Source organism: Xenopus laevis, chromosome 9_10S, assembly GCF_017654675.1.
Source record: "Xenopus laevis strain J_2021 chromosome 9_10S, Xenopus_laevis_v10.1, whole genome shotgun sequence".
Taxonomy (NCBI): domain Eukaryota; kingdom Metazoa; phylum Chordata; class Amphibia; order Anura; family Pipidae; genus Xenopus; species Xenopus laevis.
The window spans coordinates 63,442,464-63,469,536 of NC_054388.1; the positions used below are offsets into that span (position 1 = coordinate 63,442,464).

Consider the following 27,073-nt stretch of genomic DNA (forward strand, 5'->3'; position numbering starts at 1 on the left):
TCCCAAGTGCTTTATAGCTAATACACAAATCAGCTGGAATATTCATTGAAGAATTCTCTTACATACACTGGGTCAATGAATATCCAAACACTGTATTACTGCATTACTGTTCCCAGCACTCGTTGGCTCATAAATGTCACCAGAACACAGGACAGATATGAGTCCATATCCCACCACTTGTACATGTGGGTAGAACTTAGAGGGTTCTTAGAAACACGAAGAGTGGCAGCCATGGGCAGCTGATGAGATGAGGACAATACAAGGTCATTGTCCATCTGTGGCTTCTTCTGCCAAAAGGACAGATGATAACATCAGTCTAGCAGCCCACAAACCCAAAGCAATGGACTCACATTTAAACCTAAGGGGGAAACCCCTCTACAGAACCTTCTTCTTCTATTTTACAGACGTTCAAACAACTTCCATTGCTTTAAGATTGGTGTGTTTGAAGCTGCACATACACCAAAGGCTGTAGGATGGATCTGAAAAGAAGCACAAACACTGCTCTTGGAAATGCATTCTGTTTTAGAGATAGATTTAGCAGTTCCATGGAAAACTTTCAGGCCCAGTAGGGCCCTGCCCAGTAGAGCTTACACTCTTATTTTATTGCCCAAGGCAAACATAGATGGATTAGGCCACAATGAACAGAGCAATCCTTCTATGTGAAACTCAACATTACCATTACGCTTTTTTTTATCACCAAAGGTAATCTCTGGTGCCCCAATGCTCCTCGCCTTACTCTTTCTGCAGAGTTCTCAACTGAATTGGGATATTTAAATAATTATTTTGAAGTAGACTGGATTGAAAGAAATTCTCAGCTGCCAGAAATGAAACTAAAATAGAGCAACCACCTTTATATATATTTCTGAATGAAAGTTGGATATGGGCTGACCCAACGGATGTGAAAGCATTCAGACAATAACATTCCATCTCAGTGAAATAATTTAATGCCATTCTTCATGCGATATAAACCCATTTCATAACATGCAAGTGTTTAAAAAAAAAAAAAAAAAACTTAAAAAAATATAAGGTGCCTTGTGATGCTGGCAGTTTTAAGTATTGAGCATACAGTCTTTCCAGAATTTTACAACATGACTTTTTAGCTATACCTTTATAAGCTTCAAATGTATCAAAATATACAGTACTTTTGCATATTAGATATCCATTTTTGCCCCTGAGTCAAGTATAGAGGATTTCTATATACAAAGAGGAAAACAGCCATTAAAAGCACTTACATTATAGTTGAAGGTATACTATAAAATTAGCTAATTTGGATTAGTTCCCAGGAAGACCAGGATCAGATTCGTGTCTGTTTAGGCCTACAGTCCCTAGGCAGTTTACAGAAGAATCTGGCAAGGACGTGTGTCTGATTGGATTGATATAGGATGTACAATGTCTGGGATGAGTCTCTAAGGGATGCTCTTGTCCATGATCAGCCATTGGCGCCAGGTTGTCTTCTGGGGTTGGGTTTAAATGAGCTCCACTTGAAAGTGGTTCTTTGGATTTTGGTCTTGATTTCTCAAGTTCTCCAAGTTCAGGACTCTGTAGGATAAAAAAAAAATTAAAAGGCATCAGTAATATAATGTTCAAAGTCAGATGTGCACAGTCACCCCCAAAACTCTTAAATATTAAACCAATTATTATTATTAATGAGTTTATCTGTGGTCATGGGCTAATCACCAAAATGGTAGTTCTGTCATCTCCAAGACTACAGATGCTGTAGTTAAAGGGGAACTATCACGAAAATGAAAATGTAATATAAGCTTCATCGATAAGAAGAAATTCTGTACTGTTTTGTAAATAATCAAGCTACTCTTCATTTTCCCACTCTCAGCTTCTGTCTCTGTCTTCATGCAGGGTTCGGGAGTCTTATTTTCACTGATGGTTAGACTCCCCTTCCTAGCAGATGTATCAGAACACACTTAAATAACTGATTAAGGCACAAACAAAACAACTGGCTTTGACACAAATCCAGCATGTAGAGAAACAGGGTTTCCGGTGAATTTGAAAGAGTGAGCTCTAATACATCTTCTAGATGAAAAAGGCACAACCCCCTCCCAAAGGAGGTATTAGAATTGATTGTCAAGAGATAGTGATAAGAGACAGACATAGTGAAGTGTAACTTGGTTATTTCAGACACAGTACATAATCTGAAATTGGTTACTGCAGTATGATGAGGCTTATATTAATTTTTTCAAGATAGTCCCCCTTTAATAAGTGATACAACACAGTCTTCACTTAGGTCCCTTTATAAAAACCAGTGATCTATCAACAGGTGCAGCAGATCCCAACATTACAGGATTGGGGGGATGAGTGAACATGGGACCAGCAGAAGCCCCTACAAAAGAGCTGCTGCTTCTTTATCTTTTGCCGATTTAAAGATACAAGTCCTCCCCTTGCAGGCCTGCCATAAGAGGCTCTCTGCACGGCCAATTAAGAAGGCCATACACAGGTGCAGAAACTACCGACTCTGCTCCTCCAGAATGATTTGGTAGTTTATTGGCCTGTGTATGGGGCCCTGAAAAAGGCCTCTTACTTATATCTTGCAAAACTCAGCTAGATATCTATTTGGCAAATTTGCTTAAAAACACACCAGTGCATTCATGTTGCACAGTCTCGATCTGTCTCTGTAGACTCTTAGGGGCAAATTCACTAAGATGCGAAGATGCGAAGTTGTGCCAGGCACAACTTCGCCGCACTTCGCCAGGCGTAGTTTCGCCAGCGCTCCGCAAATTCACTAAAATCCGAAGTTGCGCACAGGGGTAGCGTAAGGTTGCAAAGTTGCGCTAGCGTTGATTCGCCAAGCGAAGCGAAGTTACGCTAGCGAAGGCTAATTTGCATACGGCGCCAAATTCAAATTTCAATGGAGTAATACGTATCAGCACTACAAATGCCAAGAAAACCTTCAAATCATCAAATAAAAATTTTCTTTTGCCCTACACATGTGCCCACTGTCTAGGTAAGTTGCCATGAGTCAGGAAATGTAAGGGGGAAGGAGGGGAGCACCAAAAAAATTTTCGATCTTTTTCAGCCTATCACCCATAATGTAGAAAACACGCCAGCGTTTTTTGGGACTTAGAAAAAATTGTGACTTTTTTTGAAACAATCCCTATCTACTCTATTGCGCTTCACCAGGTCTGAGGTGGCGAAGGAAGTCTAGCGTAAAAGGTAGCGTTCAGTACAGTGCGCAAGTTAGTGAATTTGCGTAGTTACGTCGCTAGCGAAAATTCGCCAGGCGTAAGGGTGCGAAGTAACACTAGCGAAACTACGCCAGCGTTCGTTAGTGAATTTGCGCAGTAACGAAAATGACAAACACGAGCGAAGTAACGCTACCGTTCGGCGGTTCGGCGCTTAGTGAATTTGCCCCTTACAGTCAGTGCAGAGTCAGAGATCCACTCAGTAAGAGCTAAGGAAGTAGGAAATTTTTTTATCCATGTTATCCGACATTTTTTGTTTGATTCCAACTTCCAGCACTCTTCAGCATTTGGGGTATACTGGGCATTTTAATTTACAGCTGACTATGGCTTCCATTGGTCAGAAAGTACAGCCCAGAAAAGACAGTATTGTCTCAGACAGTAACAGCCCTATGTACATTATATAATATACTTGCCTGAGATGAAGGACTGAAACTTTTATCTGTTTTGATGGATGCCTTGGCGTGCATACTCTGTATCCGTCTCACTGCCGGCCTGGCATTTTCAGAACTAGCAGTTACCATACTATAGGTTGGCGGAATGATGGATGACTGCCTCTGCAGGAGCTGGAGAATGGCTTGAATATCAGCCGTCATTTGTGATTCTAACCTGTAATTACACATGATCCACATCAGTCAACGCAACTATATTCATCCTGTGTTAAAACTCCCTGCCTAATCCTCTTAGGTTACAAGTGAACACCCAGAGGAATCCCCTCTCAGTGCTAAAATAATTCTTAGCCTTGGCACATTATATTCTACTGACCCTAGAGAATAAGAATACTGTTTCTTGTTTTGAGAGTATTAGTAGGGTTAATATACAATTGTAAGTTACTTACCAACTCTTGTGCCATTGTCTTCTTCCATAAGTCTTTCTATGTTACAACACAAGGGGGAGCTCTTAGACCTAAGGCTCCATTTACACTTTAAATATCAATGTATTGAAAATGGTCTGTCACTAATAACTTCTCTCCAACTCTGGCTGTTTCTTACCGTGTCAGCTTTTAGTGAGTACACATGCACTGATAAGATAAAAACCTGAATAATAAAAATTACTTTCCATGGACTTTTGCCTTAGTTCCCTAGAATTTGCTTATTAGCTATTTCAAATGGCATTATTCAAAATATAATTGGATTCCGTAGAAACTCCAGTATGTTTATCTTCTAATCCTCTGGGTGCTGTTCTACTAAATCATTTAGCAGTGAATCAATAGCAAAGCACTATGTACAAACAGCTCAGATATTAATGATATTGATATTAATTGTTATGATGTTTGTTTCTCTTTTAATTGCTTTATTGAAAGATATGATCTTCAGCAGATTCATATTCTTGACTGGAATTCAATGACTAGACTAGAGTCTTATGATCAATATTTTCTTTTTGTTGTCTTTAAATTTGGGCTTGTTTGTTACCCCCCAGTGACCTGACCTGTGACCTATCTCCTCTTTATAAAGCACTTTGGTCTGTAGTTCTCTCTGTAGAGTGTCTAGCTGCCATCTTTGTACCTGTTCACCCTTCCCCTGCTCACCACTCCCAGGGTGGCACAGGGGTTGCTCTTACAAGAAGATGGGCGGTAGAAGTAGAGATCCGAAATAGCTGGTGTTTCATCACAAAAACAGGGGATATGGCTGGGGCTGTTATTAAAATGTATTAGTAATAAAATTGTCAGACCGTTATTTACATACAAGACCAGGGGATGACTGCTTATCCCTCTATCCAATCTGATCCCTGCCAGCTTCTATGATCTGTAAGTTCACACCCTGATCTTCCACCAATCACTGCCCCTTTACACTACCACCCAACACCTTTGCTTCACGTTATATTTTGCACAAGGAAAGGTGACAATCCAGGGCCCACTTGGACCTCCACTTCAGGGCTCCGACCCCATTGTGAAAACTTCCACCTCACCATACCATATACCTTGCATATCTTTCCACTGCTCAAAACTCATGGCCACCTAGCAAAACTGTTGGATCAGGGGGAGATGAGCCACAGATTCTGTGCAGGCAGTAGGCCTCGGCAAGGGGGGTCCACCTCAGGGTGCCACCCTTCTTTTTTACAATTGATAACATTAATTGGATGGTGAGATAATGTTGTTATGGGGCTTGGAAATGGGCAGAGCAGACCCAGTCCTGTCCTTGTAAAGGGTAATTGTGCAATGTAGATAGGGTCTAAAAAAAGGGTGGGATATATAGGGTATTACACATTTACCAACAAGTACATTGCAGGTAATTTGTATTTCAGCCCCCATCATAGTTGGTGATTTTACTAATAGGATGTAGCATGCAGCTTTGCACAGGGCAAAGACAAGTCTACCTTGCACCCGCCAGCACTGCTCTCTGCACCTCACACTGGTTTTTATTTGGCATGAGGTACAGACTTCAGACTTTTAAATAAGCACTAAGGGCTATATTTTGTACCCTTTAGAGCTTTTGCACTTGCAGCCGAGGGTCTTAATAAATTACCCCTATAATAAACACTATGCAAGTAATGTGCATGATAACTTTAATTTTTCTTTTTCTAGCTGAAAGTGCAGGTCGGCACCAGCCCTGGTGTATACCAGCTAGTTAATATCAGAGAGAAGTCATTGTTCATTTGCAGTCTCAATTATTTGAACTACTGTATGTACAGCCACTAACATGCTGGGACAGAGGGAAAAAATAAGTTGTACAATATCTGAGAAAGGTTACCGGTTCATTTGTTCCTGTATCAAGTCTAGTTTTTTCTCCATTTCTCCATATGTGAGGTCGTTATCAGCTTTACAGATTCCCCATGTGGTGTGATTTAATGCTGAATGATTAGGTGCAATGTCATGTAACATGGTGTTCTCTCTTTCCCAGCTCCTTGTACCCGTGATATCTGTCAAAACACAAAGAAACACATGACATCATTTGACCAACCTGCTTTGTAATACAAGTCTCTGTAGAATTCTACACTGTTTTTTTCCTTTCGTTTTTCTGCTCTAAAACACTAAACCCCTGAAATGCAAAATACCCGTGTGTGAAAGTATTCAAACACCATATTTTGAAAATTTTGTAGAGCCACCTTTTGGAATATGTATGTACCATTGGCGAATATTTATGACTCCAATGTATTCTGATTTGAAAAAAAGCCCAATCTACTGTATTTTGCAAAGTTTAGTGACTTTTCTGCTGAAGCAAAATGGGGCAGATTCTCTCATCACTGAATATATTGGGTTTTTTTTGGAGGTAATTTAAAAGAGGTGAATAAATATAACTTAGGGGTATCTGAGGTCTCAGTTTTTGGAACTGTATACAAGAAATCTTCTAATATAAATGCTTTCTAGAAGGCTGAAGGAAGGTAATGGCTTGAGAGTTTTGGCTCTACTTATGTATTTTTTTTAAAAGTGGAAAGGTTTTCTGTCTGTCCAGTACTAAACAGAGCAGAACTACAATTTCATAGGACAGTTATTCTTGGAATGCTTACACAATGACTAAGCTAGTCTATTCTATATCACTTTTCTTTACTGACCTGCTTTTTTCCTTCATTAAAAAGGAACACATCACAGTTTTTATACAGGAGACCAAAAAAAAAAGAAAAGAAAAAATAAATCCTACAAAAATGGTTTAAAACAAAAAGCCCAGGTTATTACTAAAAGCCTTTCTTCTAAAATTACTGTTAGGTCACACCTTTACTAGACCTTACTACAAGCTTTTCTGTTGTTAAAGAACAGAACAGGAGGCCACAGCAGGCTAAATTCAAGAACACATTTGCACTGCAGTCATCCAGTTCAGACTTGCTTTTAATTTAAAATGTGTCTGAGCCAGTACCAGTGAAATAAACTTTATGTGCTGAGTCCCTTTCTCCATTCATTCAGCATAAGATTCACAAAAATTATGGACAGGTTGACATGCCAGGTATATACTTCTTATCCATAGAATGAAAAATCCCTTTGGCTGAGAATCAATTAGATTGTGATTGATGGCTTTGCCACGTCCCACCATTTGATGCAATTGTTATCCTCATAACTTTGACCTTTCCTCCCACTTGGTTTATATTATATACTGCTATTTGTTAGTGACTTGGTCAACAGCAGATTTTCGAGCAAAATTTTTGCTAAGAAAAAGGCTTGCAAATATCATGATATCAGCTTACTAAGCATACATCTGGCCTTACTATCTATCACTAGGTTGCATTATTATATGCAAATGATGTAAAAAGAATGCTACAAGCTCTAGTGTTAGTTTACAATTTTAAAGGTTTTTGTGGCTTTAATGGTGTGGGGCACTAATGTGACAGACCTTTATCTTAAATATAATGTTTTTCACCGACCATAAAAACAGCAGTTAAGGGCAATGGCACACAGGTTGATTTTGGGAACTGTCATATAAAGTAGCTCAAAATAAAAGACCAACATGCCCCAAACCTCTTCACTGTCTACTATGAAGCTCTTGTGCAAGTTTTGTAAAGTAACTGTAGCTTGGAAACATGGACAAAGGAGTCAGACAACTGAAAGCAAATGCAGTGACTCTAGGTTATTGTTATGAAAGGGGTAATTCTAAGGTAGCTGCTGCCATATTTTTGAGCCCCTTAAAAATAAAGCCATCAAAATGCATGAAGTCTCCTTGTGTCCCATAGGCCTCATTTTTCAAAACACAATGGTGCACATCTGCAATAACTGGTTGGTCGTCTCAGCATCGCCTCATTACAAGCTGGTGTTTCTTTTATTCTGGGAGTTGATTCTTACTGTATCATCACTAAAATCTGTAAAAGGATTATGAATCCATATGTCTAGACACAGTGAAAATAATCACATTTATATTGTTTTCCTGAGCTAACTACTGTGACATGACTCCCATTGAGTGCACCATTATTAAGCTCAACGTGACACAATTTACTGAGAAAATACCCATAGTGCTTAGATATTCCAAAGCATAAAAGAACAAAGGCACATTATAAAATTGATAACAATCTAATTCCTGTCTTAATGGTATTTCTCCCCTTTGCCTGGAGTGAATTCATGAATTAAGACAAGAAGGATATGAACTAGTGAGCACTTTAAAAGCCCAAAGCAACTCTAATTACATTTATCGCCACTGACATAAGACTAATGTGCAATTATAGCATTTCTCTCTTATTCGATTGTCAGTGTTTCATGGCTACAGCTCTCACATTCAATTTTTTTATTGCTTATCAAGTCTTTTTATTGTCTTCTTATTTATTGGTTAAGACTTCATGCGTCGACTCCATACAAATAAGCACACCTTTTGTACACTTGCTATATTTAACTCTTCACTAAAATCCACACTGGTTCCCTTGGTAGGGGTTGCCATGGAGGCAGGAATACAAAGCTTTAGTCTAAATAAATCCCTGGGAAATAAAGCTTTCAGCTGGAAAGTCTGGAATGGCTAGTCTGTTGAGAGATAAACTAGGCTCTAATGAAGGAGGAAAACATGACAGGATGCCTTTGATATCGACATTCTTTTCCATTTACCGGTATAGGAAATAAAGTAACTTATATTCTTCTTTATTTAATTTGCCATATAAGTTCCTTTCAAGATCTTTCCTCAATAGCAAAAAACTATAATATTTTAAAATACTACCAAAAATGATTACCCTTATAATCCCAGAAGTCAAGATTTGATATCACTTGATTACCAACCCACAAGCTTCCTTGAACTCCTGCTTGACTTTTAAGTTATGTCCATTACTCTATCCCATTATCCATGAAAGAAGGACTGTATGTTTTCAACTGTTAAAAAATGGTTAAAAAAGGATTGCTTATCAAGCCCCTTGGAGATAAGGCCTCTACTTGCTACCAGAACATGGTTTATGCAATGTTACTTAAAAGTCTTTCATATATTCTCTTGTGCATAGTTTTGTTGTTTGACAGTTGCCATGGGAGATTGAGGGGGCTTTTAGGGCTGTAAGGAATAAGCCTGGGTTTGTGGCAAAACCTAGGGTGGCACAATTTCATTGGCGGCATGCTACCAAGCTGCATCTTCTTCCTAACGCACTAAGGACTGGGCGCACAAAGAACTCATTTACTTACCCTTGCGTGAGCAGTCCTCAAAACTGATGTGGACAGGTAAAGTGTGTGCGCACGCCTACATACCTGGAGTGGGGTGGGGGATCAGGGGAGCTGACAGACAGTGGCAGGCCCAGGGGTGCCCAAAATAGAAATCCAACCCTGGTAAGGAAGCACTGTTCTGGGGCAATGTTTTAACTTTAACATGTTGTACTGGGGCTGAAGCATTGATACTTGGCTTAACAAATATAGCAGATGCTAAGAGCGAGTGGAGTGTGCTAGTATCTATAGGAAGTTATATATATATATATATATCTCCTTTATATACTGATATTTTCCATACAAGCTGAATAACACTGACCAAATAGGCCAGTGTTATCTAAATAAAGGCTAATAACCACAATTTACAGATTAATCTTACCTTTGTTGGAAGCACTCTTTTTCCCAAGGTTGAGTTTTTCTGAAGGACATACAGCCTCTTCAAACTGGCCCGAATGCTTTTCGAAGACTGAGGTATAAGCACTGATTTCTGTAAATAATGGTTTTGTCTCATTAATAGAAGAAGATGAAGACCTGCTTTTCTTCATATCCAAATTACTTTTTGCAAAAGGATAATTCCTCGTGTCATCAACAGAATCTTCAGATCCATTCTGACTTTCATCTCTGCTGCAATCTACAAAAAAGAGGATGAGAAAATGTACAACCAAGTACAGTAATAATACATGACACGGCCAAAAGATTTAACTCCCAAACCGAAGTTAGTAGTCATTCATAATAATACCATTGTTATTTGTATTAGTATGAAGGTTAGTCCTCTATTCTTCTGTGAAGGCTTTTAATAACCTTTGGAATATTGTTGGTGAGTTTTGCTTCCATTTATATGTATGAGGTTTGTCAATGATGTTGGGAGAAGGGGGGATCAGGGCTTGTACATAATTCTTCTCACAGGTGTTCATTTGGGTTGCGGTCAGGGCTCTGTGCAGGCCATTAAAGTTCTTCCAGTCCCATTTAAGCAAACCAGTTCTGTATAGACCTTGCTGAAACAGGAAAGGGCCTTCCCCAAATTGTTTCCACAAAGAAAAAAGCACAGAATTATCAAGAATGTACATTGTATGATGTAAGTGGTACCTTGGTTGGTAATGATAGGTGTTGGTTAAATAGCCAACACCAATTCCATGTGATAATATGGTGTAGTTGTGATTTCACAAAAATGAATACTTATGATCTCTATTTGTGTAGCTTCTTGAATAAATATTTGAATGGTGACTTATTACATCATAAGGGGATAGAGGTTCAACAAGTTATACATTCAAGGCTTTTTTCTAGTGCAGTGCTGTCCAACTGTTTACAAACAAAGGGACAGTTATACACTTTATTACATATATCGAGGACCATATTATAATAAAAACTGATGAAGTCAGCCAAATAATAGAGCTTCTAAGATGTCTAGGGGCAAAAAAAAAATCTCTTTGTAGGTCACATTTGGCCCACATGTGGTCTGGGCTGCTGTTGGGTGTCTTAGGGGTTGTCATAAATGTTTAAAACCACACAAGTTGAAGCCGATACAGCAAGACTTAATAATCAGAATATACAGACAGCACTGGATCCTGTGTTGTCATGTAATCTAATGTGGATTTTATAGTTTTTGCATTGTTTAATACAAACTTTATCCAACTCTCCACATAGAATCCCAGTTTATCTGTTTAAATTTGGCTCCTGGTCTTTGTCCCTGCAGCTGGAGTTGGAAACAGAGGATTTAAAGGCAAAAATAAAATCCCATTTTTGAAAAGTATGATAGTTTCCCTGCAGAGCAGTTAGGGACCGTCTGAAGTTCCTATCCACAGCAATCAGAGCAAGTAAATAAAGGGGGAATTTCAGTGAATACAGTCAGGTTTCTTATAAAAACGGTAGACATTTTTTAATTAAAGTATAATGGAGATGGGATTTTATTTTTTTGCCTTTACATTCCCTTTAAAGAGGTAGTTCCTCTTAAATGTAAATGCTGGTATTACATAAAATAGGATTCTAAGGTCTAATGGTGTTATGTAATAAAATGCGCTAAGTTTGTCCAGGAGCAGTAACTCATCAATCAGCAGGTAGAATTTACTGGTCATCTGTTTAAAAGCAAACATCTCATTGATTAAGATGGGTTACTGCTCTTGGGCAAACTAAGCATATTTGGTTAGGGTTTAATGTATCAACCAGGCATTAGTATGGCAATAATGATAAATACAAATTCAAAATAATAACAATAAAACTGAAGCATCAGTCAGTGTATCTGCTGTAAATGACCCTAACAACCTGAAGGTATTTCTTGTTGCAGGCTGGAAAGAATCAGACTATGAACTTGCTGGCACAGCTCTCTGGCACATTAAGGGTTAATTTTAGAGCCAGAAAAATGGTCTATTAGTGGCACCCTCTTTCTCACAAAACACAATATATCTGTCATTATACAGGTGGAATTTGCAGAGCTAATTACTTGCAGGTGTCTTATTCAAACATCTCATTTGCATCCGTTTCCTTACACTCAGCAGTTTGACTGTTGCCAGAATATTCAGAAACCCACAGGCAACACCACCTAGAATAAATCTGATTCATATCGTTATTTTTGCCAAGTAGAGAAAAAAACTGATCCACGTAAAGTTGTAAATTATGCGTTTTCCTCGGTTTATCTGTCAAAGCTGAGGAGTTTCTGGAAACCAACAGAGCTACTGACGCACCTTCTTGCTTTGGACTGCACGTCCTAAATGTCAGCCCTTAACCTCTCACAACAAGTGGGGGCTTGAATATTTTCAAATTGAGTTTCATTGAAATGATAGGGTCTCAAATTAATTAATCTTCACTCCAGTATCAGAACCTTTCCCTGACCCTTTACATTAATCTCATTGAAAATAATATTTTAAAAACAAATTAAAATAAACTCCTGCCAAAAAACTGGAAAACTATAAAATGTTATCTATATTTTTAAAGATAAAGACAAGTCTGCAGGAGGGGTACACAGACACCATATATAAATATCATATATGCTATTCCCATGATTTACAGCTGGCGGTCAGACTTCCTGCCCAAACTCTCTTTGATGCATAGGAATTCAGGTTGTTGTCAGCTAGGATGAGCAAAACAATACTATTCCCAAATTTAGGTCAAGCTGAAATGGGTGTGTTCAGTATCCTTTAGGTCTCCATTGAGTGTATCACAGGACTGTATTCAGAAATCAGGTGGCCCCATACACCTGTCTATCCATACTTTGTCCATCCTGAGTTACACCCAATTATTCCCCCAATACACCTCTAGGGATCCATAGGGTTACATTCCCCTATGGTTTGAAAATCCCCTACTTAATATTTCCTTCTCTTCCTAAATCCCAGTACCTGGGCGGGTGATTATTCCCCACTGATCCAGGGATATATATGACCATTTCCTGTTAGCTTCAGTATCATGAAGGTTCTCCCTCTTTGGCCTCCATCTTTATAGCAAGGTGCATGTCTGGTGGGGAGCCTGGTTTCTACAAAGCCCCAGTATATAATTCTGGTCCTTTGAGAACCAAATCCTTAGAGAAGTTGGGGGGCAGAGAACACATGAATGAGGCTTAGACAGAAATAGTTTAGCTCTGTCATAGAATGTTCTATGAATGTAAAATGTGAGACTTAGATATAAAGCGGTTGTTCACCTTTGTGTTAACTTTTAGTATGATGTAGCAAGTGATATTCTGAGATTATTTTCAACCGGTTTTTATTTTTTATTATTTGTGTTTTTTGAATTATTTAGCTTTTTATTCAGCAGCTCTCCAGTTTCGCAATTTCAGCAATCTGATTGCAATCTGATTGCTATTGTTACCCAAATTACCCAAGCAACCTTGAATTGATTTGCTATGAATACAAGGGCATGAATAGAAAGAGGAGTAATAAAAGTAGCAAGTACAATAAATGACTAGCTTTACAGGGTATTTGTTTTAAGATGGGGTCAGTGACTTCGAAAGCTAGACAGAGTCAGAAGAAAAAAGGCAAATAATTAAAAAAACTATAAAAAATAAATAATGAAGACAAATTGTAAAGTTGCTTAGTTGCCATTCTATAACATAAGAAGACACCCTCAGGAAGAACAAGAATTACCTGATTATCTGAACATTTCTACTGGTCTACTGCTTCTGGACCACTGTCTCGTAGACTTACAGGAGTATCATCAACCTGCCAAGTGTCTCAATAGCATTGCCATTGTAAGCATTTAATATATCTGTAAACATTTATCTACCTCATGCACTTTAGGGGGAATATAAGAAGGGGGTTGTTTATCAAGGTCCGAAAATTATCTCAATATTGGCTGCTACCAACTCCGATCTAAGCTGCTCGGGTTTTTAATGCTTATTTATTATTACATTTTCCCGAAAAAAAAGTTTTTGTCAGAGGTTTCACCCGATTTTCATGATTTTTTCGGGGTTTTCACCCATGACCTCCTATTTTTGCCCGAAACCTCCGAAAACTTCAGGGTTTGGCACGAGACCCTGCGCAAATCAATAAGATCATTGGGACTTCTCCCATTGACTTATATGCAACCTCGACAGGTCTGAGATGCCGAGATTTCAGATTCTGAGTTTTCCAGCCTCAGGGTTTGATAAATTCCCGAAAAATTCGTGAATTTTTAAAAGCCCAATTTTATAAAAATGTCGGTAACCAAAAAACGATTTGCAATGCGAAAAGTTATGCCTTTACGTGAACAAATTTTAATTTGCGCAAATTTAATATAGCTTTTGTGAACCTGGAAACTGCTTACTGACCATCCGACAGTGGAAGAAATTTTGCAAATTTTATAGTTTGTGCCAATGCGCAGTGAATATAACACAATGTATTACTGAAAACGTTGTTATGTTTGCTCCCTTTTGTGGCAGTCTAAGGCCCCCACTGGGACGAGGCCACCTACTGTCTCCACCTGATGGTGAGAAAAAAAATCAAAGGATATAAGGACATCAGGTGTAAGAATATAAGTAAGTAAGACTATAACATCTCTATTCAGCGCAGTTTAGCTTTTTGGTAAAGGGAATCCAGGTAAAGGACCTATCTGGCACCCTCTGCTAACTTATAAGCCAACAGCCTGCGCTGCCTCACTTGAAGAAATGAAATACTTGAAATATTGTGTGTCAGATTTAAATATGGCACAATTTAAATAGCATATTAAACATCAAAAGAAAGAAATCTATAGTGTAATATAAAAAAACAAATAATTAATTCTAGGACATGCAAGTTCAATGCAATTACCTTCCTCTGATTTGTTTTTAAAAGACAATTTCCTTCTTCGCAGTTTGCAATTTTCACCATCGAAATCAATATCTGCATGCGATCTCAAGAGTCCAGCCTTGTTTAATGGGAAAAAAAGAAATCTATATTAAAAGCCATAGATATTAAGGCACAGCAACCTGCTGCGTCAGAAATAAAACAAGCCTATGCATACTAAATCAATGTGACTCATAAATAAATGGGAAAATATTCGTTTTAGGTTACTCTTTCTTTACATGAGCTCACTAGGTGGCAGCCTACACTTTGGATTTGAGTTTAATCAATTGAATCCCAATTGATAACTTGATGAGTGGAACTGCTAAAACCTATCATTTTAATCATCCATAAAGGCATGTGGACCCAAAAAATCCTCATAGAAGACCTCTTAACAGTCCTGTTAAGAGAAGAACTAAACCTTAGATAAATAAATAAATAAATAAATAAAGCAGAAATGTTGTTTATTATGTTTTTGACTTCTATACCAGAGTCTTCCCTTGAAAATCCCTGGTCCCTGGTGCATCAGAGATTGGCTTTTATTATTTCATTGTGGCCACATGTTTAATCCCAAATGCAATTTTGTCCAGTCTTAATAAATGAGCCTCTACTTGTTTTACGTTAAGTTTAATATCAGTGATTGGTTTATTATAAATTTATTTTTGTTCCCCTTTCCTGGCCTGGACAGGCCTTAGCCTAGTTAAGAGGCCCCTAAAGGTAAAAGTTCCAGCATGACATTTTTCAAAGAATGTTATTGCTATGGATTTTTCTATTGAAATGCAGTACAGTAGAACATCCTGGCAGCCTTCAGTCTATAGAAGTGAAACAGCAAAATAATTGGTATGCAGTGCCATCTTATCTCATCTCAACTGTCTGAAATGTGTGCATAAAGGCACAGTACAATGAAATTTAGCTCTACATGTCGATTCTTTAAACCTTTCTTTTCATTAATGACATGCAAGGGTGGGTGCAAAATGCAAAATATGGGCACAGTCCACCATGTTGCGTTCTATCCTGCACATTAAATGAATTGCCACAGGTCTCACTCTGTTTTGAAGTGCATTAGGGACCTCTGCTTACCATCTGTCCTATCCAGGGTAAAGTGCAGAGTACAGCCATACGCCGGCACAAATGCTTTTTAGGAATAGGGGATGCCCTTTGCATTCAGGGACTTTACCAGCCTTGAACATCACAAGGCTTATTAACCAAAAAATGGGCAAGATACACAATGAAAAAAATGGTGGAAAGAGGCGGCACATTGGAGTCCCATAACATGTACTGTGACAAATAAACATGCATGTGCCATGGGGTACCTATCCTAAAACAACCCATTGAATTCTTTCTGGTGACTTCCCTTTGTAAAGGTATGAATCTAAATTGTAGACTAAACTGTAGACCCTAGCAACCAGGCAGCGGTGTGAATGAGGGACTGGACTATGAATAGAAGAGAGCCTGAATACAAAGTAATAAAAAAACACCCCCATTTGAAGTCATAGAGGCAGAAAAAAAAACTATAAAAAAGTATAAAATCAAGACAAACTGAAAGTTCACTAAGCATAGGATATTCTATAAAATAATTAATATTACAACTTGTAACTTAAAGGTGGACAACTCCCTTTTATTTAACCCTTTGCCTGCTAACGACTGAAGTGCAACACAGTCATCAAGCAAAATGACATCTTGTCAATGGCATAGCCCCAATCTTTCTGGGTTTAAGGTCATGGTACAGGAATAACACGCTGCCTTGCAATGCACATTTCACAAAGAGACCTTGACCCTGCTGCTTCAATAGCAGGCCAAGTGTTGGACTACTCATTAAAGTTTTAATAATGCAGAATGCTAGGCAAGGAAAGGACCTCTGTCAAGTTCAACTTTTTAAAGATTCTCTTAAAGTTGACCCAAAGGAAGGCAAATAGCCCCAGCATGTGACCACAAATACAACTTTGCACCCCAAACAAAAAATAGCAACCTGATTGCTTTTGGATTACTGCAAATCATTACTCTATATACTTTACTTACAGTACTATATACTGTATATATTCTTCCTGGAAAGTCACCTATCCATTAATGAATCTCTTCTTACTATGACTCTTGGAAGGAATTCCATAATATGACTCCCCTTACACTATAGAAACTATTCCTATACTAATGGTTAAATCAAATTTTCTTCCAGTGTTAGTTTATGTATTCTTATTATCTCTACTTTCGTATAAAAAAAAAGACATCTGGTATTGTACATCCTGATCATATAACCAACCCTGATTTGCCAACTCAAATGCAAAGATTAAATGTATAATCATACATTCTGCTCTTATAGTAAACTCTCTTAATCTTGTTTGAAACGTTCCATGAATAATAATGTTAAAAGAAAATTACAATTCTGCAGAAAATATCTGACAATGTAGTGTACTTGGGGGTAAAGGGAGAAGATCTACAACACAATGTGCAGTGCAAACCTTAGAACTCTCATCTCTGAGATTAAAAGTCAACTCCAGATTTGTTAGAAACTGATCAGAAAATTCAGGGTACATGTCCAATACTTCTAGCAAATCCTCTCGCTGGATTTTGTGCAGGTCACAGTAGGTGAGTGCTCTGACATCAGCATTAGATTTACCAGGCTTGGCATACAGATGCACCATTTCACCAAATATGTCATTTTTACCTGCAAAAACAAGATAAATACATATAAACAGAAATGGAGTTATTTAAATAAATGTTTACCCAGGTCTAGTAACTCATAGCAACCAATCAGATGTTTGCTTTCAAGAAGCTAACTGCCGACTGGCTGTATGGGTTATTAGACAGTTAGCTAACTGCATGTTTTATAGCATTAGCCAAGGGAACACAATCAAAGGTGTTTCAATAAATCATCCATCAAAAATCCATTAGGAAAAAACATTTTGCCATTTCCACTACATATAGTAGTTCCAAAACTAAAGCTAAGCTTTGGTTTTCAGCAGACTGAAGCAGGTTCTCTTGCTGTATTTTGCATCATGCATCTACAATGTGTCGTAACAAGATGCCCAGTCCCTGCTAATAAAAAGCAGACCCACAGCATGATGCTACCACATACATTACTGTAAACATGGGTCAGTCATGTCAAGCATATCATAACACTGGCATGTATGGGACAATGGTGCAAAAGAAGTAATTTCTCAAAAAAAAATCTGAAACTTGTCACAATCATAGGGAAAAAAGGTTTTGTTGTCAGATGTGAAATATGCCATGTCATTCTAACATTGCCTTCAAAAAACATGGTTGCTACAGTTACATTTTTTTTCAAAATGAATCAGTTAATAGTGCTGCTCCAGCAGAATTCTGCACTGAAATCCATTTCTCAAAAGAGCAAACAGATTTTTTTATATTCAATTTTGAAATCTGACATGGGGCTAGACATTTTGTCAATTTCCCAGCTTCCCCTGGTCATGTGACTTGTGCTTTGATAAACTTCAATCACTCTTTACTGCTGTACTGCCAGAAAGCAGCTCCCTAACACAAGATAACAGCTGCCTGGTAGATCTAAGAACAGCACTCAATAGTAAAAACCCATGTCCCAATAAGACACATTCAGTTACATTGAGAAGGAAAAACAGCAGCCTGCCAGAAAGCATTTCTCTCCTAAAGTGCAGGCACAAGTCACATGACTGGGGGCAGCTGGGAAATTGACAAAATGTCTAGCCCCATGTCAGATTTCAAATTTGAATATAAAAAAATCTGTTTGCTCTTTTGAGAAATGGATTTCAGTGCAGAATTCTGCTGGAGCAGCACTATTAACTGATTCATTTTGATTTGTTTTGCTCTTGACAAAAATTAAGTAACCTTAGAGTTCTGCAGAGAAATTCATTTGGCAAGCATATGCCCAAAAATGAGACACAAGTGGGTCTTGTGGCCTAGTCTTGCAGTCACATAAAGGTACAATATACACCAATGATCAACATAAGTTCAGTTTATACGTCTTGTGTTCAACATACTATTGTTTTAATTAGGAAAATAAATTGTGTTATTTCCAGCACTATTTAGTGCAGTACAGTGAAACCAAAATAATTTCATTTTCTAACTTCTTTAGTTGTCCAGGCTAAATATAGGAGGAGTTAAATCTGACATGCAAACAACTAGGTTATACGGAACCCTTATCTCTGTTTCAACAAACATTACTCAATGTAGAAGAAAGCAATAGGCCTTTTATGCTTCATAGTATTAAAATGAACTAGATTTGTAAGGATAGGGGCAGTACATTTTCCATACAAGACATAATTATTTTGTTCCTGCTAAATTCAGGTGTATACTTCCCTTTTAAGCTGCGGGGTAGTCTCCAGTACAAGATTAAAATTAAAAAATAAATGATGATCATGATCACCCATAAAAATAAAAATTATAAAAAAGTACAAGTACAACAGAGAGCTCTTCACTAAGGGGGCTATTTACTAAACTCTGAATGCAAAAATCAGATCAGATTTTTTCATAAAATCTGACTTTTAAAAAATCACGATGATCCGAATCTGAAAATCCGGCATCTCAGACCTGCCAAGGTGGCATATAAGTCCCAATGATTTTTTGATGTGCGCTGGGTTTTCGGGCAATACCCCAAAGTTTTGGGTGAAAATTACCAAAATATCGTGAAAATCGGATGAAAAATTTGTGAAAATATTTTTTTTTTCCACAAAGCAAATTTTCGAGAAAGTGTGATAATAAATAAGCGTAAAAAACCAGAGCAGATTTGATCGTAGTTTGTAGCAGAAAATATTGAGATAAATTCGGACTTTGATAAATAACCCCCTAAATGTCCCGCAGTGCCGACAAGCATACCTAGAATTGCTACTACAATATCATCCTTCAGAATTTCTATGGAACCCCTCGAGAGAAAATAGAGTGCTGTGAGAATATCACCGGAGTGGACAAGTGTATCACCAGGTGGTGCATGGGTGGTCTTGAACTTCATTGCTAAGGCTCGAAGACATCCTTTACTGGCACCCATAAATGCTTTGCAGTTCTGCAGCAGTGTCTTATTGAGGTGAAGACATATGTCGGCTTGTAGGCATTCTGGAAAACCCTTCAGTACCTGTAATTAAACCGAAATATAACATAATCGGTTCACAATGGCAACAAAACATTTAGCAGGTTAAGGTGGATAAACACTGGCCAATACGTGGCTCCACTTCACGTCCTCATCTGGCAATGCACCATGCACTTTCTGATATTTTATCAGTGGCACTTAGATAACATTTTCAAGCATATCTGATCATGTGCAATCGAATGCCTGCCATACATGTCCAGATGTTTAGAATAAACCTAACTTCCCAATCAAATCTGGGCATGTAGGGTCAGCTTTACATGCACCATTTTTGCAGATGCCTAAGGACCCAGGATTTTAAGTGGCCACATGTTTGCTACAAATGAAAGAACATCAAAGAAGGATAGGAGTAAACCAATAACGATCTGCCTCCTATGAGGATATGGGAAGAATGCAGTTTGTCTATTTTTAATGAGTAATTTATAAAGGAGAGGTTATGTTTCGCCATTGTTTCCCATATCAGCAAAAATGTCACATCTTCCCCTCTTATTTAAAAAAAATAAAATCTCCAATAAGAAGTATTTTTAACATGGTCAGAAATCAGAATGGACATGCGATTCGCGTTTTCTTGCATATTCATGCGGTTTTCTATTGTAATTATTCCCCCAAAAAGAAAAGGAGCCCCATGTAAGTCTCAGGTGCCCACTAATTCTGATAAGAAATACTTTTCCAGCATGCATGAGCATCACTCTGTACTAGGATTCCCACCTTTTCTGGTGAATTTTTTGGGTAAAACCCAAACAGGTGGCAACCCTACGCTGTACCAAAAGCAAACAGGCCTTCCTTAGCCTGCACTTTTCAGCATGTTTGGTGTGGAATGCAGTAGTAACTCTGGGCTGGGGGGATAGATTGGGAACTTTTTAAATGAATAACAGCACCACAGTTTATTCAGTAGTAAAGATCCATCTTTGATAGGAATAGCCATAGGCTAATGGCACACAGGATTACATTCTGCACCTGCCTTCCCATCACACTATTCATACAAACTGTTTTTCTTGTCATTGACAGTAGCAGTTGTTGTTTTTAAGAGCCCTGTGCCATGTTAAATGCTGAAGAATTCATATTACATGCTGAGGAAATTCCTCTCAGAAAAGATAAATTGGCAACATTAATATACATATTCTTTGAGCCATATTTTGTAAGCTCAGCTGTTCTGCACTTCGGAGTATAATAATTCAGGTTTGGTTACAGTCTCTCATAAACTGCCAGTGTTGTAGCAAAAATGACTGGTCTTTGGTATCAGAAAATTTTGATATGAATTTACTATGCATAAAAGCCATAAAAACAAACACACACACACTCCAAAATACATACACTATACATATACACATATACTATGTTTGTAATGTCTTCAGTTCTTATTGATGATTAGTGATTTCCCATGTATAAAAAATGCCTATTGAAAGCTATGCAATGTATTAATTAAGTACCCAGGTGTATAGAAAGAGCTGAGGCTTTTTAGATTCTCATATTATGTTGAGCATCCTGTCTGTAAAATACAACTTATGACTTTTACTAATAACTTCTTAGAAGTCACATGAGCTTTAATGCAGTCATAGAACTCTGAAGTGATTTCTAATATTCTCTCCTCAAGAGAAGGCACAAAGACATTGAGCAGAGGTGGAGCTAAAATTACCACCTGACTGTTATTGCACCTACCTGATGGTATTAAACTGGCCATAGACGCAAAGATCCGATCGTACGAATCAACGTATGATTGGACTTTCCCATCTCCCGACCCTCCACTAACCATTCAGAACAAAGTCTTACCATTCCGATCAAATAAAGTAGTAAAAGAAAAGATGAGCCGATGTTCTGCCCTTGACAGCAATCGTACGATATCTATGTCTGACAAAACTAGTGACAGTCTCCCACTGAAAATCGTATATCGGCAATACACGCAGCGATATTATCGCCAGGCGACAAGAAATGTTCTAACCTGTACGATCGACCAAACGACCGATCTCCGCCAGACGAAAAAATGTCGGGACTCTCCACACACGGTCCGAAAATCGTACGGATCGTTGCGTCTATGGACAGCTTTAGGGTGATGGTACCTTCCACAGTTCCACTGAAATTTTAACTGTCCTTAGGGATGGGCGAATTTTTTTGCCTTGTTTCGCCGAAAAAACGACGCCCATATCTTGTATGGTGTTGTGCGTCAAAATAAAAAGATACGCGTCAAAAAAACTTCGCCCACTTGATGCCCATAGACTTTAATGGGCGTCAGCGTCAGTTTGCCGGCGGCGAATTTTCGGTGAAACAAAACGGGTCCAATTCACCCATCCCTAGTCCTTACCAATGATCCTCAGCACCACTCTTGGTAGATAAATAAGGATTACAGAATTACTGTATTAGGTGCAGGAGATAATTGGGAAGAACAATGAAAATGGTAAATGCTTCTCTGCAGTAGTTGCCTGGATTGGTGCATTTTTAAAAAAATAGTATCATGGGTCAGGGTCCCAAATCAGAATTACTGGGTGTTGTCTAACAAACTGTTACTGATCTTGGGTTTCACAGTTGTTTAAAGTGCCTCCCATAAACATTGCAATTATGCTTGTACCAGGGGATATTCAATAGTTAAGAAATAACTAAGAAATGTTTTTTTAAAGGGCCCCAAAGAGATAAATATATAAACATTCTGTACCCTTGAAACTACGCTCAAATATAAATTACACTACATGGCCAAAAGTGTTCGGAGACCTGCCTGCCCAACATCTCATTCCCAAACCAAGAGTATTAATATGAAGCTGGTCCTAGCTTTATCTATAACAGCCTCTCCTCTTCTAAGTAGGCTATTTTTGACTATATGTTAAAATGTTTTTTCTTCATAGAGCCATAAGAGCAAAAACTAGGCTGGGCACTGATGTTGGAGATCAGAACTGCCTTGCAACTGGTGTTTCAAATCATCCAACATTATTAAGCTGGGTTGAGGTCAGGGCTCTGTGTAGGATAGTCAAGTTATTTCACTCTTCTAACCATCTGCTAACCAATACCAAATGGGACCTTAATTGTATAATGCAGGTGTAATTGTAATGATGATAGTTACTTACATTTTTATAGGTATACCCACTTACTTTTGGCCATATAGTATATTTTGAGGATATACACAAACCACACTAAACAGAAAATGTAAGAAGGTCAAACAAACATCAGATATGGAGATTCCTGGGGGGTTCCCACATTAGTCCATTCTGTGTCTCCAACATTGTATTTCTGCCCCAAGAATTTCTGGTATGTACCAACAGCCAGAACATCAAAGTGGAGAATCATCCAGGGAAAGGGTAAGTATCATGTTGCTCACAAACTGCTGCCGGTGGATGACAATTGTCTAGAGAATTATAGTTTGCAATTCAGGATTTCTCTGCCAAAGAAACAATGACCATAGTCAACATCTTCTGGATAATCCTAAAGACAAGATATAGTTGAATATCCAGTCTGAGCAGGCAGTATAACACACAGGAACATTTAGACATCTCTAGGTGTTTCTTGCTAAACAATATGCTTCCCTTAATTGTATGGAAGACAAAATAGCCCATTCTTCTCTCTAGACACCCTCTTAACTCACAATCTTAGATGATACATTAGGTTAAATTAGTTATCTGGGGAATAACTGGCTTGACTGGGTGAATGTTTTCTTTACTCATTAAAAAAAACATTTTTTTTCACTATATTCTGCAAACTCCCCTTGAGGTAGCTGTCTAATATGATTCAGTCAGTCCCTCAAAGTACATATCTTATGATTTTGCAGTTATAAGATTGGAAGCCAGTCTTTTGATTTGATAACTTTCTACACCACAAAAAAAACTTTAATACAGTAACTGAATATATTTTGTAAAGCCTTTTCTTTGAGAAGGGCCATACACTCAGTCAACATTTAGGCATCATTGGATTGGATCAATAATACTTATTAAATGTGTCCAAACTTTTGGAAACTCTCCATCCTCATCCCCACCCTTGATATTTTCTTCTATAGATTTTTTTTACATTTTCACTGCATTCTTCTGTTGCTGGAGTAGCCAACTCCAGCAAGTCCAGTCGAGTCAGTTATCAGCTACCAATTGTGTAGGCAAAAGGCCACATTCCAGTCCTTCCCATCAGTATGGTACAAGCCATTATTATCTTGGCCCCATACATGGGCTAAATCAAGAGTAGTCAAGTTACCACTAGATATTATCCTTTGCACAAGTATTAATAAGGTTTGTTTGGACTATATTTTAATCTCACCACAGTGTTCACTAATAATCAATAATAGGAAATTAAAATACTCCTATGAATGCCTCCTCTGTGTTTGCAGCTTTTTTACATCATTAAAGAGAATTATGCTGTCACTCTACTTTACTACCCCTGTTTAAACATATAGCCTCAACCTGCCCTTACAAGCTATGCATGGCTGTAGTGTACTTGAAATGTCTGTCACTAGTGCAGTTTTTCCATTACACATTGATCAAGTTAAGGTAAACTTGCACAAAGTGTTCTTTGAAGAGCTTTGCTTATATATCATGTCCTCTGTATTAAAGTTGTTAGCACATTAGTGATGGCAGGCCTGGTGTTCAAGCCTGTCTGCAGTGCACACGCTCTATCACCCTGGACTGGCTTAATACAGAGGTTTTCATATCAAACCACCTCCCCTGCCTTTAGTCAAGCCTCTCTTAGGTCATTACATGATTGAAGATATGCCAAAACACAACCACAAGAGTCACACTACTAAAGACGGTATATCCAATACAGTATGTAAGCACTTATCCTTAGATCTCACGGTGACTGGGTCTGCTTTACATTCCACTGAGGCCTCCTAAGGGGCCCAGTCCCAAGGTTTTGCAACTTCTGCTTTAATGTGTTATATTCTGGATTAATGGAGCTCCTTCGAGCTCTTATATATCTGCCCAAGTCAATGTGATGAGGTTTGCACTCCCATAGTGTAAATCTTGTAAATGTATTAAATTAAAAGGATTACACTTTTATTTTAGTACAAACAGCAAAGCAAACCTCACGGGCAGAAAGTACTATACAGTATAACACGTTTCATCAAATTGCGGACTTCCTCATGGATGGGGGTGCAATATAGAGTGTACTCCCACATTTAGATCTTTAAGCACCCCTTGGTCATTAAGTGGAACTTTTCTCTTTTATCCTAAGTCGCAACATTTTCATCAAAAGCCTTTCTGTAGAGAAGAGGCTCATCATCCTGAATTGATTTAATGCAATGATTTTCATACTCTTTGTTTAACCATCTTATGCTCTTTGAGTCAGGTCCCTCTTAGCTTGTTGCATGACTGAAGATATACAAAATCATGGCCATAGCAGTCACCCTACTATAGATGAGATGTCTAACAGTAAAAACAGTAAATGAGCTCTGTTTGCTAAATCTCAATGTTACTGGGCCCACTTTTCACTTTTCCTACTATGGCCTACTAAGGGGACCTGTCTCAAGGTTTGGTTACATTGTCTTGATCTTACAAAGGCCTAACATTCACATTCACACCTTTTGTACGAAACCATCTTCTCCTCATTTTGTTAGGCTCCTCTTGGCTCATTGTTTGACAGAAGATATGCCAAAACATGGTCATAACAAGCACCCTATTATAGATGGGATATACAGAACAGTACACATAACAGGTTCACTGTCCAATCCAATCTACTAGGGCCTGCTAAGGGGCTTATTCCAAGTGCTGGGTACTTCTGCTTTAATGTGTTGAGTTCTGGAAGGATGGAGCAGCAGTACACAGCTCTTTTATAGTTAGACAGATAGATAGATAATAGATAGATAGATAGATAGATAGATAGATAGATAGATAGATAGATAGATTACTAAAGGAACTACTATATGACTTCAAACTCATGTAAAGGATGGGAATCATTTCCCAAAATACTCATTAATTTAGACATGTTCTTTAAAACCATCTCTAAGGTCTCTAATCTCATACCTAAAACATAACCTGCCCTACTAATCAATTTATTTAGTCTATTTATGTCTGCTGCCTTCAGTTGACTTCCTCAGCACTCCACACCAAAAACATAATACTACCTACCACTAAATGATAAAACATTAAATATGTAAATGTATTTCAGCCTTTTCTTTGAGAAAGGTCTTACACTCATAGTCAACATTTAGGCATCATCCATTGAACTAGAACTACCAAACTACAATTCAGCACATCTTTCCTATTGCTCCTATAGGAAACATTGTAATCAAATCGCATCTCTACCAGCCAGTGATCACATAAAAATGATTTTCACTACATTACTTAGAGCTTTGGATATAAGGTATATCAAACATCTAGAAACTCTCCATCCTTATACCCACCCTCGATATGACTGAATGGTCTTCTATAGATTTTTTTAAATACTCAATAGCATGGCACAAAGTTACATTGTATATTGTTCTAAAATTCAATGGAAAATATTGTATCTCTGCCAGGCATATTCTCAAAAGAAGGCGCCAGATAATGTCTCCTTTCTCCATGGCTTTTATTGTTTGAAGCCTAGGGGAATACTTTCTTCATTATCAAAACTTTTCAACAAATACATTTTTAAGCAATGTAATGCAACAAATTAATGGTTTCCATTTTTATTACCAGCCAGCAGTAGTATATTAATATTCTAAATGATGGATGCTACTAAAATTTGCTTAAAAATCATAAAGATAAAAACCAAGGTAAAGGGACATTTTATTTAAGTCTTGTACGCTTTATCCTTCATTTAACATAAAAGGTATATATGTGCTTGCATTGACAGAACCCTAGCTGTCTGTACAACTGCTAAGTCACTCTTATCTACAGTCTCTGCCATAGATTGATTCCTTTAGGTCAGATTCAGACCTAAAGACGTCTATGGCATTTTAGCTCTGGGGAATGATAAGAAAGCTGATTTTCTAATGTCTACAGCCTCTGCAGCATTGTACTTGTTTTTATGTGCCACTGTTTTCACTTAAAATGTGTCTAACCATAGAACTGGCAGTTGGTATTCATCGGAGCAACAAGGGTTGTGTGTGAGCAAAACATCAACGAGTATTATATCTCAGCTGGGTTTCCTTTTAACTAGGGACAAGAGCTTTTAAGGCACAGTCTCGTGTGGCATACATGTCCCTCCAGTGTAGCTGAACTCAGGCTGATGCTGTGCCTGCCAGTGGTGCATCATGGAGTTGCATACTTTTCTCTGCCTGCCTACAAAATGCATGCGGAGAGAAGAGGACCATGTGCTACGTGTGACTGTGCCTTTAGAGTATTACAAATTTGACAGGAGGCAAATGCAGAAATTGGCAACAAATAACCAGAATGAAGTACAAAAACCTGCTCCTCAATGTGGGATGGGGAGGCATATAAATTCTATGGCTTGCCAATGGGTGCAAGATGCAGGAGATCCCTGCACAGCTTTGTTGCACCAACATCAACTTTGCTTTGCACTGAAGTTGCAATGAAATCCCTACAGGTAAAAGTGCTACGAGGATGGGTGCAATTTTTATAGCACCTGCATCCATGGGATTAACAAATAATGAGACACATATTTTCTGTTCATTTTAGGGCTCATTTACAATTGTCAGGGCAGTTTACACAGT

At 38.1% G+C, this 27,073-nt stretch overlaps 1 protein-coding gene across 5 annotated transcripts in view; it reads right to left on the reverse strand.

The window, feature by feature from the left end:
- Positions 1-926: 926 nt before the first annotated feature.
- LOC108702971 (potassium voltage-gated channel subfamily H member 7) overlaps positions 927-27,073 on the reverse strand; it is a 189,640-nt gene continuing 163,493 nt past the window's right edge. For 4 of the 5 annotated variants that reach the window (XM_018238824.2, XM_041578218.1, XM_041578219.1 and 1 more), the window contains 7 exons: positions 19,251-19,503; positions 16,901-17,106; positions 14,433-14,529; positions 9,602-9,853; positions 5,882-6,050; positions 3,608-3,800; positions 927-1,539 (listed from right to left, as the gene is read on the reverse strand). In XM_018238824.2, the coding sequence (XP_018094313.1) occupies positions 1,273-1,539; positions 3,608-3,800; positions 5,882-6,050; positions 9,602-9,853; positions 14,433-14,529; positions 16,901-17,106; positions 19,251-19,503 (1,437 nt within the window). In that variant the 3' untranslated portion in view covers positions 927-1,272. The remainder of the gene's footprint in view (positions 1,540-3,607; positions 3,801-5,881; positions 6,051-9,601; positions 9,854-14,432; positions 14,530-16,900; positions 17,107-19,250; positions 19,504-27,073) is intronic. The other variant, XM_041578217.1, reaches the window with a different exon arrangement.